The sequence below is a fragment of the Cololabis saira genome, chromosome 20 (assembly GCF_033807715.1).
Source record: "Cololabis saira isolate AMF1-May2022 chromosome 20, fColSai1.1, whole genome shotgun sequence".
Lineage (NCBI taxonomy): Eukaryota > Metazoa > Chordata > Actinopteri > Beloniformes > Belonidae > Cololabis > Cololabis saira.
Window position 1 is genome coordinate 35,981,874 of NC_084606.1, and position 14,298 is coordinate 35,996,171.

General features: G+C 44.9%; 1 protein-coding gene across 1 annotated transcript in view; it reads right to left on the reverse strand.

Annotated features, from left to right (window-relative positions):
• The window catches only part of LOC133420523 (cGMP-specific 3',5'-cyclic phosphodiesterase-like), a 63,929-nt gene that overhangs the window by 38,875 nt on the left and 10,756 nt on the right, over window positions 1–14,298 (reverse strand). The window contains exons 6-7 of the mRNA XM_061710218.1: window positions 5,831–5,977; window positions 185–310 (exon numbers count right to left, since the gene is read on the reverse strand). Coding sequence (XP_061566202.1) covers window positions 185–310; window positions 5,831–5,977 — 273 coding nt within the window. The remainder of the gene's footprint in view (window positions 1–184; window positions 311–5,830; window positions 5,978–14,298) is intronic.

Consider the following 14,298-nt stretch of genomic DNA (forward strand, 5'->3'; position numbering starts at 1 on the left):
GTTTTATAGGGAAGTGTATCAGGGCCAGGCAGGAGAAAAATAAAAATAATAATACTCTTCCGTATAAAACCGTCACTACTGCGCATTAGCAATGGAAATAAATGCACAAAATAAACAAAGTAAATGAAAGATTGACAACACTAAACTAAACAGCATGTGTTTGATCCAGGTGCGTGTGCTGTACCTGGAAGCGGCCGGACTTAAGCAGGGCGAACATGCACTGGGCCGTGTTGAAGGCGTGTCTCCAGTTGTGATAGGCCACGTTCTTCCTGTAGTTCTTCTTCACACTCAGAACCCACTGACACAAACTCTGCAGCAGACAGAACATGCAGGAAAACCGTCAGCAAGCAGCCGCTTCTGCACAGCTGCAGGATGGTGCAGCTCCTGCACATCCCACGCCGGGACAGCGTAACATCCACAGGCATTACTAAGGTGTGAGTGTTTCTCTGGCCCTGCTGACGGCCAGCTCTGTCCACAGTTAGTGTGGCTGGGAACCATGGAGATGGCAACTCAATTTACTGATAATCCAAAAAAGATTATTATTATTTATTTTTTTTCCTTGTCTGCATTTACGACGGAGTATTAGGGCCAAACTAAGACAACAAAAAAATGGAAATTACGAGAATAAAGTCATAATAATATAAAAATAAAGTCGTAAAATTACAAGAATAAAGTCGTAATATTAAATATATTATAAATATATAAATATAACTTCAAAAGATATATTAAAATATATCAGCAATATTAAAATAATAAAAGGCTTGCAATATTTCAGTTGATTTGTAATGAATCCAGAATGTATGACATTTTTGTTTTTTTTCATTGCATTACAGAAAATAAAGAACTTTATTAGAATATTCTAATTTTCTGAGACAGTCCTGTATTTGTGATGGAAAGAATTACTTTCTCAATGAGGCTGCAGCAATCTAAATTCAAAGACATCTGGGAGCAATGGAAAATGTATATTTCCCTAAAACACCCTGCTTTTGTTTAATTTTCTTTTCTTTTACCTCTTTTAAACCAGATATGTTTAAGTATCTATTTTCTTGTATTACTATAATAGAAAACACCCCATGTTCATGTGGTCCGTTATAACATGTTTTGTGAATGGAAAAAACAAATTGGAGCACTGTGTTGAAACAAGTAACTATGTGATAAAGATGTATGTAATGTTGACATGTCATTCCAAACAAAAAAAAAAAAAAAAAAGAAATTGAGCCTCAGCCCTCGGCCGATGTGAACCCGGAGGAAAACTAATTAAAACTCAGGCCCTGCAGGAACTGATCCTGATCAGGTTCAGGTTCAGGTTCAGGTTCTCCTTGGGGGTGGGGTTCACGTGACCTCAGGTCAGAATGAGTGTGCAGCCTTAAATCTGCTGGAATAATGATGAGATAATAACATGCTGTAGGTGCTTAGTGGGGGGGGGGCTGCCCTGCAGGGCCCCGTCTGCTCCAATCAAAGCCCTTCTTTGTGCAGCGTCTCCGCGGAGGTGAAGCCACACACATACAAGCAGCTCTTCATGAGGACAGAGCTGGGGAGAGACGGACCGGACCGGACCGGACTGGCACCACCCAGATTCTGAGGGAGGAGGAGTCTCTGGACGGGGGGGTGGGGGGATGTTTCTCCTAAGGTCAATTCATTTGTTACAGAAACCTAATTGAGTCTAACAAACCTTCATGTCTGTATTCCAGGCCTCCAATAAAGCCAAAGACAGTTGGTAGTTCTATCACTGGCAACACTTTAAAGGAGTCTTGACTGATGAAGGTGCTTTGGTCCCTGCAAACTTGTTTTAAAGTAGGGCTGGGCGGTATGGACTAAAAAATGTATCACGATAATTTCTGGAATTTATCCCAATAACGATAAAAATGACGATAAAAAAATACAAATTCAACTCCACCTTTGTAACTATAAATCTCTTTCTTTCTTTCTTTCTTTCTTTCTTTCTTTCTTTCTTTCTTTCTTTCTTTCTTTCTTTCTTTCTTTCTTTCTTTCTTTCTTTCTTTCTTTCTTTCTTTCTTTCTTTCTTTCTTTCTTTCTTTCTTTCTTCCCTTCCTCTTTTCTCCCTTCCTTCCTCCTTTCCTTGTTTTCTCCCTTCCTTCTCTTCCTTCCTTCCTTTCTTCCTTCCTCCCTCCCTCCCTTCTTTTTTCCCTTCCTTCCTTCTTTCCTCCTGCTCTCTCCTTCCTTCTTCCCTTCCTCTTTTCTCCCTTCCTTCCTCCTTTCCTTCCTTCCTTCCTTCCTTCCTTCCTTCCTTCCTTCCTTCCTTCCTTCCTTCCTTCCTCCCTCCCTTCCTTCCTTCCTTCCTTCCTTCCTCCCTCCCTCCCTTCTTTTTTCCCTTCCTTCCTTCTTTCCTCCTGCTCTCTCCTGTCCTTCTTCCCTTCCTCTTTTCTCCCTTCCTTCCTCCTTTCCTTCCTTCCTTCCTTCCTTCCTTCCTTCCTTCCTTCCTTCCTCCCTCCCTCCCTCCCTCCCTCCCTTCCTTCCTTCCTTCCTTCCTTCTTTTTTCCCTTCCTTCCTTCTTTCCTCCTGCTCTCTCCTTCCTTCTTCCCTTCCTCTTTTCTCCCTTCCTTCCTCCTTTCCTTCCTTCCTTCCTTCCTTCTTTTTTCCCTTCCTTCCTTCTTTCCTCCTGCTCTCTCCTTCCTTCTTCCCTTCCTCTTTTCTCCCTTCCTTCCTCCTTTCCTTCCTTCCTTCCTTCCTTCTTCCCTTCCTCTTTTCTCCCTTCCTTCCTCATTTCCTTCCTTCCTCATTTCCTTCCTTCCTTCCTTCCTTCCTTCCTTCCTTCCTTCCTTCCTTCCTCCTTTCCTTCCTTCCTTCCTTCCTTCCTTCCTTCCTTCCTTCCTTCCTCCCTCCCTCCCTCCCTCCCTTCCTTCCTTCCTTCCTTCCTTCCTTCCTTCCTTCCTTCCTTCCTTCCTTCCTTCCTTCCTTCCTTCTTTTTTCCCTTCCTTCCTTCTTTCCTCCTGCTCTCTCCTTCCTTCTTCCCTTCCTCTTTTCTCCCTTCCTTCCTCCTTTCCTTCCTTCCTTCCTTCCTTCCTTCCTTCCTTCCTTCCTTCCTTCCTTCCTCCCTCCCTCCCTCCCTTCCTTCCTTCCTTCCTTCCTTCCTTCCTTCTTTTTTCCCTTCCTTCCTTCTTTCCTCCTGCTCTCTCCTTCCTTCTTCCCTTCCTCTTTTCTCCCTTCCTTCCTCATTTCCTTCCTTCCTCATTTCCTTCCTTCCTTCCTTCCTTCCTTCCTTCTTTTTTCCCTTCCTTCCTTCTTTCCTCCTGCTCTCTCCTTCCTTCTTCCCTTCCTCTTTTCTCCCTTCCTTCCTCATTTCCTTCCTTCCTCATTTCCTTCCTTCCTCATTTCCTTCCTTCCTTCCTTCCTTCCTTCCTTCCTTCCTTCCTTCCTTCCTTCCTTCTTTTTTCCCTTCCTTCCTTCTTTCCTCCTGCTCTCTCCTTCCTTCTTCCCTTCCTCTTTTCTCCCTTCCTTCCTCCTTTCCTTCCTTCCTTCCTTCCTTCCTTCCTTCCTCCCTCCCTCCCTCCCTCCCTCCCTTCCTTCCTTCCTTCCTTCCTTCCTTCCTTCCTTCCTTCTTTTTTCCCTTCCTTCCTTCTTTCCTCCTGCTCTCTCCTTCCTTCTTCCCTTCCTCTTTTCTCCCTTCCTTCCTCATTTCCTTCCTTCCTCATTTCCTTCCTTCCTTCCTTCCTTCCTTCCTTCTTTTTTCCCTTCCTTCCTTCTTTCCTCCTGCTCTCTCCTTCCTTCTTCCCTTCCTCTTTTCTCCCTTCCTTCCTCATTTCCTTCCTTCCTCATTTCCTTCCTTCCTCCTTTCCTTCCTTCCTTCCTTCCTTCCTTCCTTCCTTCCTTCCTTCCTTCCTTCCTTCCTCCCTCCCTTCCTTCCTTCCTTCCTCCCTCCCTCCCTTCTTTTTTCCCTTCCTTCCTTCTTTCCTCCTGCTCTCTCCTGTCCTTCTTCCCTTCCTCTTTTCTCCCTTCCTTCCTCCTTTCCTTCCTTCCTTCCTTCCTTCCTTCCTTCCTTCCTTCCTTCCTCCCTCCCTCCCTCCCTCCCTCCCTTCCTTCCTTCCTTCCTTCCTTCCTTCCTTCCTTCCTTCTTTTTTCCCTTCCTTCCTTCTTTCCTCCTGCTCTCTCCTTCCTTCTTCCCTTCCTCTTTTCTCCCTTCCTTCCTCCTTTCCTTCCTTCCTTCCTTCCTTCCTTCCTTCTTTTTTCCCTTCCTTCCTTCTTTCCTCCTGCTCTCTCCTTCCTTCTTCCCTTCCTCTTTTCTCCCTTCCTTCCTCCTTTCCTTCCTTCCTTCCTTCCTTCTTCCCTTCCTCTTTTCTCCCTTCCTTCCTCATTTCCTTCCTTCCTCATTTCCTTCCTTCCTTCCTTCCTTCCTTCCTTCCTTCCTTCCTTCCTTCCTTCCTTCCTCCTTTCCTTCCTTCCTTCCTTCCTTCCTTCCTTCCTTCCTTCCTCCCTCCCTCCCTCCCTCCCTCCCTCCCTTCCTTCCTTCCTTCCTTCCTTCCTTCCTTCCTTCCTTCCTTCCTTCCTTCCTTCCTTCCTTCCTTCCTTCCTTCCTTCCTTCTTTTTTCCCTTCCTTCCTTCTTTCCTCCTGCTCTCTCCTTCCTTCTTCCCTTCCTCTTTTCTCCCTTCCTTCCTCCTTTCCTTCCTTCCTTCCTTCCTTCCTTCCTCCCTCCCTCCCTCCCTCCCTTCCTTCCTTCCTTCCTTCCTTCCTTCCTTCCTTCCTTCCTTCCTTCTTTTTTCCCTTCCTTCCTTCTTTCCTCCTGCTCTCTCCTTCCTTCTTCCCTTCCTCTTTTCTCCCTTCCTTCCTCATTTCCTTCCTTCCTCATTTCCTTCCTTCCTTCCTTCCTTCCTTCCTTCCTTCCTTCCTTCCTTCCTTCCTTCCTTCTTTTTTCCCTTCCTTCCTTCTTTCCTCCTGCTCTCTCCTTCCTTCTTCCCTTCCTCTTTTCTCCCTTCCTTCCTCCTTTCCTTCCTTCCTTCCTTCCTTCCTTCCTTCCTCCCTCCCTCCCTCCCTTCCTTCCTTCCTTCCTTCCTTCCTTCCTTCCTTCCTTCTTTTTTCCCTTCCTTCCTTCTTTCCTCCTGCTCTCTCCTTCCTTCTTCCCTTCCTCTTTTCTCCCTTCCTTCCTCATTTCCTTCCTTCCTCATTTCCTTCCTTCCTTCCTTCCTTCCTTCCTTCCTTCTTTTTTCCCTTCCTTCCTTCTTTCCTCCTGCTCTCTCCTTCCTTCTTCCCTTCCTCTTTTCTCCCTTCCTTCCTCATTTCCTTCCTTCCTCATTTCCTTCCTTCCTCATTTCCTTCCTTCCTTCCTTCCTTCCTTCCTTCCTTCCTTCCTTCCTTCCTTCCTTCCTTCCTTCCTTCCTTCCTTCCTTCCTTCCTTCCTTCCTTCCTTCCTTCCTTCCTTCCTTCACACATTTAACTCAGAACCATAAATCAGTTTTACACAAAAACGTCATCAACGGGAATTTATCATTTTTACCACGAGATGACAAATTCTTACCGTGGGGAATTTTTTTGACGGTTTATCGTGAACGGTAAAATATCTCCCATTCCTAATCCAAAGGTAAAGCTGATAACAGTTTTAATGATACTTGTGTTTACATGAGGTTTACATGCTTCATGAGGTTTAGGTGAGGTTTACTTGAGGTTTACGTGAGGTTTACTTGAGTGAAAATGACGCCCTGATATCCAAATAAATGAAGTTGGCAGTAAAGAACCACATGATATATCTTTGGCCCCCGTCAAAGCGACTGTAACAATCCCATTTTCCCTACGTTTTCGTTTTTCACATCCTCCCAACTTTGTCTGATTTGGAGGTTGTAACCGTATGTTTGTGCTGGAAAACAGGTGGGCTCTTACCGTGTGCTTCATCTGGAAGTTCTGCACCAGGTTGAGGTCCACAAACATGCGGATGGTAGCCAGCGTGGTCTCCGTGTCCGACAGGTCGAAGTCGCTGAAGCTGAAGTCCAGGAGGTGCAGAGACTGCGCCGATGGAACGGTAGCGACCTTCAAAACACACGACAGACAGAGATGAGGGAAGGAGACGAGGCTCCAAACGAGGACACGGCTTTAAAGAGGAATCTTCTACATTATTTAATGACCAAGAAGTTGAAGTCACGCATTAGTAGATTCTGATTCTGGCTTCTGCACAGTTTTCATCTCACACCAGGCTGGAGGTGAGGCCTGGTGGGAAGAACGCACCCGAAAAATCAAGCCTATGTCCTAGATACGGAATGACACATCCCGGATGGAGCACCCGAGGGAGGAACGTCTGAATCAGGCCGAGCTGGTGGGGCAGCTGCTCAGCAACGAGGAGACGAGAGGAAGACTTTGGGCCAGTCCCAATCCCCCCCCTACCCCTACTTTTCAGCCCTACCCCTACATTTTGCGTGTTCCCGTGAGGGTACTGGTGTCCCAATTCCTCTTTGCATGTAGGGCTATGTGTGTATGAATCTAGCCCTTCAGAGTGAGGGATTTCAGATGTTGACTCGCTGACCGAGGGCCAGAAAAATTTCCCAGAATGCTTTACGTCATCATTTGCAGACTGAATCAAACAAAAAACATGGCGGACATTTCTAATTTTTAATGAATAAAATCAATATTTTGAGTTAGTTTCTACATAAAAATGCATTTTGATTACATTTCTAGCGAGAAATATATATTTTACTTTCATAATATTCACTCAATGAATGTACATAATCACTCGCTTGCTCGTTGTTGCGTTGTATCTTCAGATCTCGCCAGAATAAAGACTTATGGTTCCGCGTTACACCAACGCAGAGCCTACGGCATACAGTGCGCGTCGCAGCGTAACCTACGCCGTAGGCTCTGCGTTGGTGTAACGCGGAACCATAAATCACCGGCGGTTCTTCTCATCTCCGACAACATCGGAGCAAATTTCTTAAAGGAGCATGAGGCAGGATTGAGGCAGGATTTATGAAAAAAATTCGTAAACGTTTTAAGTTTTCTAGTAATAATGTCAGATGAAGCGTTCCAAACCAAAAAGAATGAGCCCTCTAGTGTATCTCTCCTTTGCCTTGAACAGGCTGTGTGCTGCAAAATGTGCTGCAATTCGGGCCCGAATTTCCCGCGCTGTCCTGCGGATGTGACGTCACATGACGCTGCATGCACGTTCTCCCCGTTCTCCCGTGCCGGCTTCACTGTTGGCTGCAGTACCCCCGACGGCCGTCGTGGTGAAGGGTGGCGCTAGAGAGTCTCATTTCTTAAAAGGAGCCTCAAGCTCCTTTAACAGGCGTTATTTGGATAAACTGACCCCAGGTTGGCGAGTTAGTTTTACGCCTGAAAAAATATTAAAACTTAATAAAGTGGCATATTAACAGCGCTACAGCTGAAATCAAAACAGCTTTTACCACGCAGTCAGGTGCTACGCAGTGACGTAACAAGTGGTGTCCCAATCCCTAGGGAAGCTTACAAAGCCCTACTCCTTGTGGCTTCATTTTTAGGGCTAGTGGTAGTGAGTGAGGGCTAGTGGTAGTGAGTGAGGGCTAGTGGTAGAAAGTAGGGGGTGTATTGGGATTGGCCCTTTATCAGGCGCTGGTATTAAAGGCTGTGCTAAACAACACGGACCAGCCGGATGTTAAATATGAGCTGCGGGATGAAATCATGAGCTGCTGACATGTCCAGAAAATGGTGTAAAATGTTAATAAAAACCTACATTTTACTATCGGAAAAATACTAAACGTTTCAAAGGGGTCGAATATGATGATCAACTGATAATTGACAGAAGCAACACGTCTCAAAAACGTTGGGAGGGAGTGGTGTTTCTAATCTTCCTTAAGGACCTTCCCCAGACCCTTCTCCTATAAAGCCCTGCTTCTGCCACGGTTGCAGCGAGACGTTTATGGCGCTTTTCCACTAGAACCTTCTCGGCTCATCTCATCTCGGCCTGGTTTCTTTTCCACTACAATCCAGCACCTGGAGCAGAAGTAGGAGGTTGGAGAAGCTGCTGTGACGTATTTGATTGTGTATCTAAACGAAGAAGACAACAACAGTAAAGATGTAGAACCTGGAAGAGATGATAGATGTGCTGCTGGATCTGTGGCTTGTGTTTGATACCAAGTTAAAAAATGAGAGTGAGAGAAGCTTCAAGCGGCAACGCTTTTTAATTTTTTTAGTTTGTCTCTGCTGAAAAGTCAGCTGGAGCCGTGAGCAGCTATGAAGAGACAGAGCTCCTGGTAGATCTGGTCGTTCCTTATCACCCGTCTACATCCCTTTTTAATTTCCCTCCTCAGCCACCAGGTGTATGAACATCTGCACCTCAGAGTTGGATCATGAAACAGACTTTTGCTGCCATTGCTGGTTGAATAAAATAAGACAAGAAGCAAGAAGAAGCCACCGTCAGAGTCTCTTTCGCTGGTTTCCACCTCCTGACTCAGACGTCTGACTCCAACCCTGCGACCAATCGGTGGCCTGTAGTGTGATGATGTCAGATACAGCCGACTCAGACGCTTAGAACCTCGGCAGAATAGTTCAGAAAAAGTATCTACTCGGCACGTTAGACGCCTAGTGGGAAAGAACCAAACCGAGGCGAGTCGGGCTGAGTAGGTACTAGTGGAAAAGCGCCCTTAGTGTCGTCTTGCTCACAGACTCAGGATCTTCCCTGAAGGACAAGACTGTTTGGATGGGATCATACGCTGCCCTAAAACCGTACTGATGTTTCTTTCCAGATGTGCATGCTCTACCCTCTGTGGGCACCAGTCCCCTCCTGAACCCCTCCTGAGATTTATCTGAATTTGAATCACATTGTTGACTCCACAAGCTGTAGACTGGTGAACATCTTTCCATCCAGACTTTTTAGAGACTCTTAGACCACACTATGATGGTCTAAGTACACCCAATCACATTACTGACATGCTAATATAACTAGTTGTACAATGTACCTCCAGGTTTCTCCATTTTAGTAACTAATATTATTGAATTTGCCTTTTGTTGCCCGTCTTCAAACTGTTTTGCCATTTATTTTCCCCGCTAATGCCATCAAACTCAACATGAAGTAATATTTCATTGTTTGATTGCTATAAAACAGTCCGAAATGTTGACCAGGTTGACTTTTCCAAAGCACGGCCAAGACACTGCCGAGACACGGGCAAGGCACGAGGGAGGCACGGGCGAGGCACGGGCAAGGCACGAGGGAGGCACGGGCGAGGCACGGGCAAGGCACGAGGGAGGCACGGGCGAGGCACGGGCAAGGCACGAGGGAGGCACAGGCGAGGCATGGGCGAGGCACATGTTAGGCACGGACGAAGCACGGGCAAGGCACGGCAGAGACACTGCCTAGACACGGGCGAGGCACGGCAGAGACACTGCCTAGACACGGGCGAGGCACGGCAGAGACACTGCCTAGACACGGGTAAGACACGGGCGAGGCACGGCAGAGACATGGGCGTGGCACGGGCGAGGCACGGCAGAGACACAGGTGAGGCACGGGCGAGGCACGGGCGAGACACGGGCAAGGCACGGGCAAGGCACGGGCGAGACACGGGAAAGGCACGGCCGAGGGACGGGCGAGGCACGGCAGAGAAACTGCCTAGACACGGGGGATGCACGGGTGAGGCACAGACGAGGCACGGGTGAGGCACGGGTGAGGCACGGGCGAGGCCCGGCAGAGACACTGCCTAGACACGGGGGAGGCACGGGCGAGGCACGGCAGAGACACTGCCTAGACACGGGCGAGGCATGGGTGAGGCACGGGGAGGCACGGCAGAGACACTGCCTAGACACGGGCGAGGCATGGGCGAGGCACGGGGAGGCATGGGCGAGGCACGGCAGAGACACTGCCTAGACACGGGCAAGGCACGGGGGAGGCACGGGCGAGGCAAGGGTGAGGCACGGGGAGGCACGGCGAGGCACGGGAGAGACACTGCCTAGACACGGGGGATGCACGGCAGAGACACTGCCTAGACACGGGCGAGGCACGGGGGAGGCACGGGAGAGGCACGGCAGAGACACTGCCTAGACACGGGGGATGCACGGCAGAGACACGGGTGAGGCATGGGCGAAGCACGGGGAGGCTCAGGCGAGGCACGGCAGAGACACGGGTGAGGCATGGGCGAAGCACGGGCGAGGCACGTCCTCGTCCTTCTCTTATTGTGGTGCAATGCTGACTACTTCTCCAATTATGAAAAACTAACATCAACTTATTTTTTTTGAGTGGGTTTTAAACTAACTGGGCCCCACTATCTCTACATAAAATGTCTAAATTTACTATATTTATACAATACATGTCGTTTTCCAATATCAGGTCCTTTAGAAAGGAATTTAGAAAACCAAATAGCTGACTTATGATGGTCAGCGGTGGATATGTCAGTGTTAGTGTGTGTACACATGTGCTTTAGGCCCTAGTTAATATTTAAATGTCTAGGACACATGCATACCTGCCAACACTCCCGATTTTCAACCATTTCTCCCGCCCTGCTCCCGATTTGTAATTTCTCCCGCTTATCTCCCGATTTTAAAGTGAAATGAGTCAATGGTGTTTCACGTGTCGGGGTTCCTGCATGGATGTATTATATTAACGGGTTCCTGACAAACCTGGCAACCCAACCCAAAAGCACTGCCTACGTCCAAGCTCCGCCCCATGGAGCTGCTGCGATACGTCAACGTCGCCGCCATATTGGATGTTCAAGACTGCGCTGTAAACTAATACAAGTGAATGGACTTATTTTCATAAAGCGCCTTTCTACAAAGAAATGTACGTTTTACGTCTCATTTATTCATTCACACACGCACTAATATACTTGGGAAACAGTTAGGCACAAAATATAATATGTTTTTTAATATGTTATTTTTTTCAGATGGCAAAAATAAGAACTTTATTGATCCCACAGTAATTCATGTTATATCAGCTATAGAGAACAAGGTAGTGCCGAAAAACAATATATATCCTCCCTCACAAAAATAAGAAAAATAGAGAAACATATTCTCTCATCAGCAAAGCATTACATAAACATATTTAAAAATTTTCAAGTTACAAAATAACATATTTGACATATTCAGTTATTTTATTGTTTGGAAAATGGTTAAAATATGTTATTTTGTTATTTGAAAATTTGAAAATTTGTTTTGTTTGAGAAAATGCTTTGAAAAAAAGCTGAGGGAAGAGTTGGTGGAGAATCAAGTCATAGCAAGCAAGGATCTCCCACAGGAAGTGAGAGTTGAAGGTTCTGGGGCCTTCTAGGGAAAGAGGAGAGGTTTACAAATCTGGCATCACTGATGAAGGCGATGGTCTGCATCCCTCACAGCAATGAAGCTCAGAGAGGTCATTCAGCATGGTGAAAAAGATCCTCACATAAAACACAATGAGTATGGATAATTCTACTCTTTACGCACTCCTTTCTTGCAAGATAAACCATAGCAGCCCTGGCCACAAGTATGTTCCCTCCAAGAAAGTGATTGAAGCTGCAAAGTCTGCCACCTACAACTACAACAGGTCCTTGGGTGACAAAGGGAACCTGGAAAATTCTACAAATATTGTATTTTATTGTTATTAATACTAAACTTATTTGGCTCCAAGAAGGCTGTAGAATCATTTTGGAAGGTACATTTTAGCACATTTCATTGTAGCTATGGATTTAAAGCTCATTAAAAGTCGCCTTGTTTATATCAGGGTGGGGATGTTGTGAGTGGAGCATTCCAACCGCTACCCCAGAAAATCTCCCTCTTTTTCACAGCCCAATGTTGGCAGGTATGCACATGTCAAAGTCCAAAGCCAGACTTTCTAACAGCGAGCAGCACGCTGCATTTCCCCTTGCTCCACCTAAAACTCCTCCCAACTGTTTATCATTGTATGTTACTGTCCACTTTGTAAAAGCTTTACATTAATCAGATCACAAAGTTAAAAAACTAAGTTGCAATGGGCAAAATCCTTAATACCTGCGGCAATACAACATGAACTGCACAGCTAGCCAATCAGAGAGGAGGTAAGGAATCAGATACAGAGTAGGGCGGGTTTTGGCGTAGCTAGAGTAAGATTCATAAATTCGCACCCTGGAGACTCAAAGCAGGATGTTGCAGCCGTATCATGTAACTTCCTGTGTCCTGTGTTGGGTTTTAGGGTAACAGGAAGAACAGGCATTTGGTTTCTGGTGCATCGTACCTGCTGTATTCTACTGCCCTTACTTTTTAACAACTTGTGCTCTTTATTATTTTGCCTCTTTTCTTATCATTTTATTTGTTATTTACTGTTTAATTGTTTTTGCCGCTTTTAATGTTGATGTAAAGCACTTTGAATGACCTTGTGTTGAGTTGTGCTATACAAATAAACTTGAATAAACTCAGAAGAAGAGCGTGTTCTTGCACTTCTGAACTAGTTGGTGTTCGCTACTGGAGGACAGGACATGTCACAAATGTGGAGCGCCGGGTGCTGTGGGACGTTTGTGGGCCAGTTAGGCCATGAATAAATCACCAGGTTTCTGTTAAACGCAGCAGCACAGATTTCATTCACTCCATTATTCAGGATTCTGTTCAGCAGCAGCATGTGAACCGGTCCAGGCGTCATTTGAAAACATCATGAACAAATACTTTAATCCCAAAAGAACATAAACAATATATTAGATGTTAACATGGAAACATCTTGAAAAAAGCTCATCTTGAATTTGATGACAGCATCACATCGCTAAAGGGGTCGGCAACCCAAAATGTTGAAAGAGCCATATTGGACCAAAAACACAAAAAACAATAATGTCTGCAGCCGCAAAAAATGAAAAGTCTTGTATCAGCCTTAGAATGAAGGCAGCACATGCTGCATGTTTCTATATTAGTTAGAACTGGGGGAAGATTTTTTTTTTCATTATGCACTTACGCATGCCTTTTTAGTTTTTAGTTTAGTGTTGTCATTCTTTCATTTACTACATTTACATTTTGTGCATTTATTTCCATTGCTAATGCGCAGTAGCGACAGTTTTATACGGAAGAGTATTAGGGCCAGGCAGGAGAAAAATAAAAATAATATTTTAGAGGAGGAAGATTTTTTTTTTCATTATGCACTTCGAGAAAAAAGTCGAAATGTCGAGATTAATGTTGAACTACAATGTTGAGAAAAAAGTCGAAATCTCGAGAAAAAAGTCGAAATGTCGAGATTAAAGTTGAACTACAATCTCGAGAAAATAGTAGAAATGACAAGAAAAAAGTCAAAATTTCGAGAAAGAAAGGAAGAAAAGAAGATAAAAAAGAAAAAAGAAGAAAAAAAAGAGAAAAAAGGAAAAAAAAGAAAAAAGAAGAAAAAAACAGAAAAAAAGGTCAAACATTTTCTAAAAAGCTCCAGGAGCCACTAGGGCGGCGCTAAAGTGCAGCATGCGGCTCTAGAGCCGCGGGTTGCCGACCCCTGTTCTATACTTTCTGGAAACGAGGAGACCAGTTCCCGGGGCTTTAGGAGAGGAACATGTCCCGTTCTTGTCTGATGCAGGATTCTAGCTGCTCAAGATGTTTTTGATTTGTGAACATTACTTTTAGGGCCTTTAGCTGCACCGGTCGACCTCTTTTTAAATCCTAAATGAGCTGATATTTTCCATGAAATGAAAGAAAGTGTCAGTTCTTACATCTGAGGTGTTCTGCCGAGAATAAAATATGGGTGCGTGACAGTTTCAGATCACTGCATCCTGTTTTTATTTACATGTACAGCAGCCAATGTTCTTGATGTTTTTGTATCGCGAAATTTCGTGGCACGATATATTGTTACACCCCTAATATATATATATATATATATATATATATATATATATATATATATATATATATATAGGTTTTTATCAACATGGTATTAACTAGTGAGGTACCGAAATGAAAATTTGTGGCCGAAACCGAAACCGAAAAGAATAATAAACACTTGGCCGAATACCAAACATGGTTCTTCGCAGTTTCTCATTTATTTTGCCAATTTTTTCACCATTGCATAAATCAAATAAATTTGATTTAGGCAGGCTTTTCAAAGAAAAAAATCTTTTACAAAAATACAAGGTAGAAAATATTTATTGAACATAAAAAAATTAACATTTTTTAATTTCCCAGCATTATGTTGTTTTGGTTCCACCTCCTGGTGAATGTTAGGTAAAATTCTTATGGGGTTAGTTTTTGGTTGGCCAACGATTTATGTATTGCGCAACGTTACGGGACGGAGCGGCCAGTCTTTTTCCTTATTTTACAACGCTGTTATTAATTGTTCGGTTTTTTTCCCACTTATTCCACCGAACACCGAAAGTGTTTTTTTTGCCATTTTCGGCCGAACAATTTCGGTTACCGAACAATCGGTGCATCACTAGTATTAACCATTAATATATATGCAGACAAAAAAAGAAAAAAGAAAAAAGAAA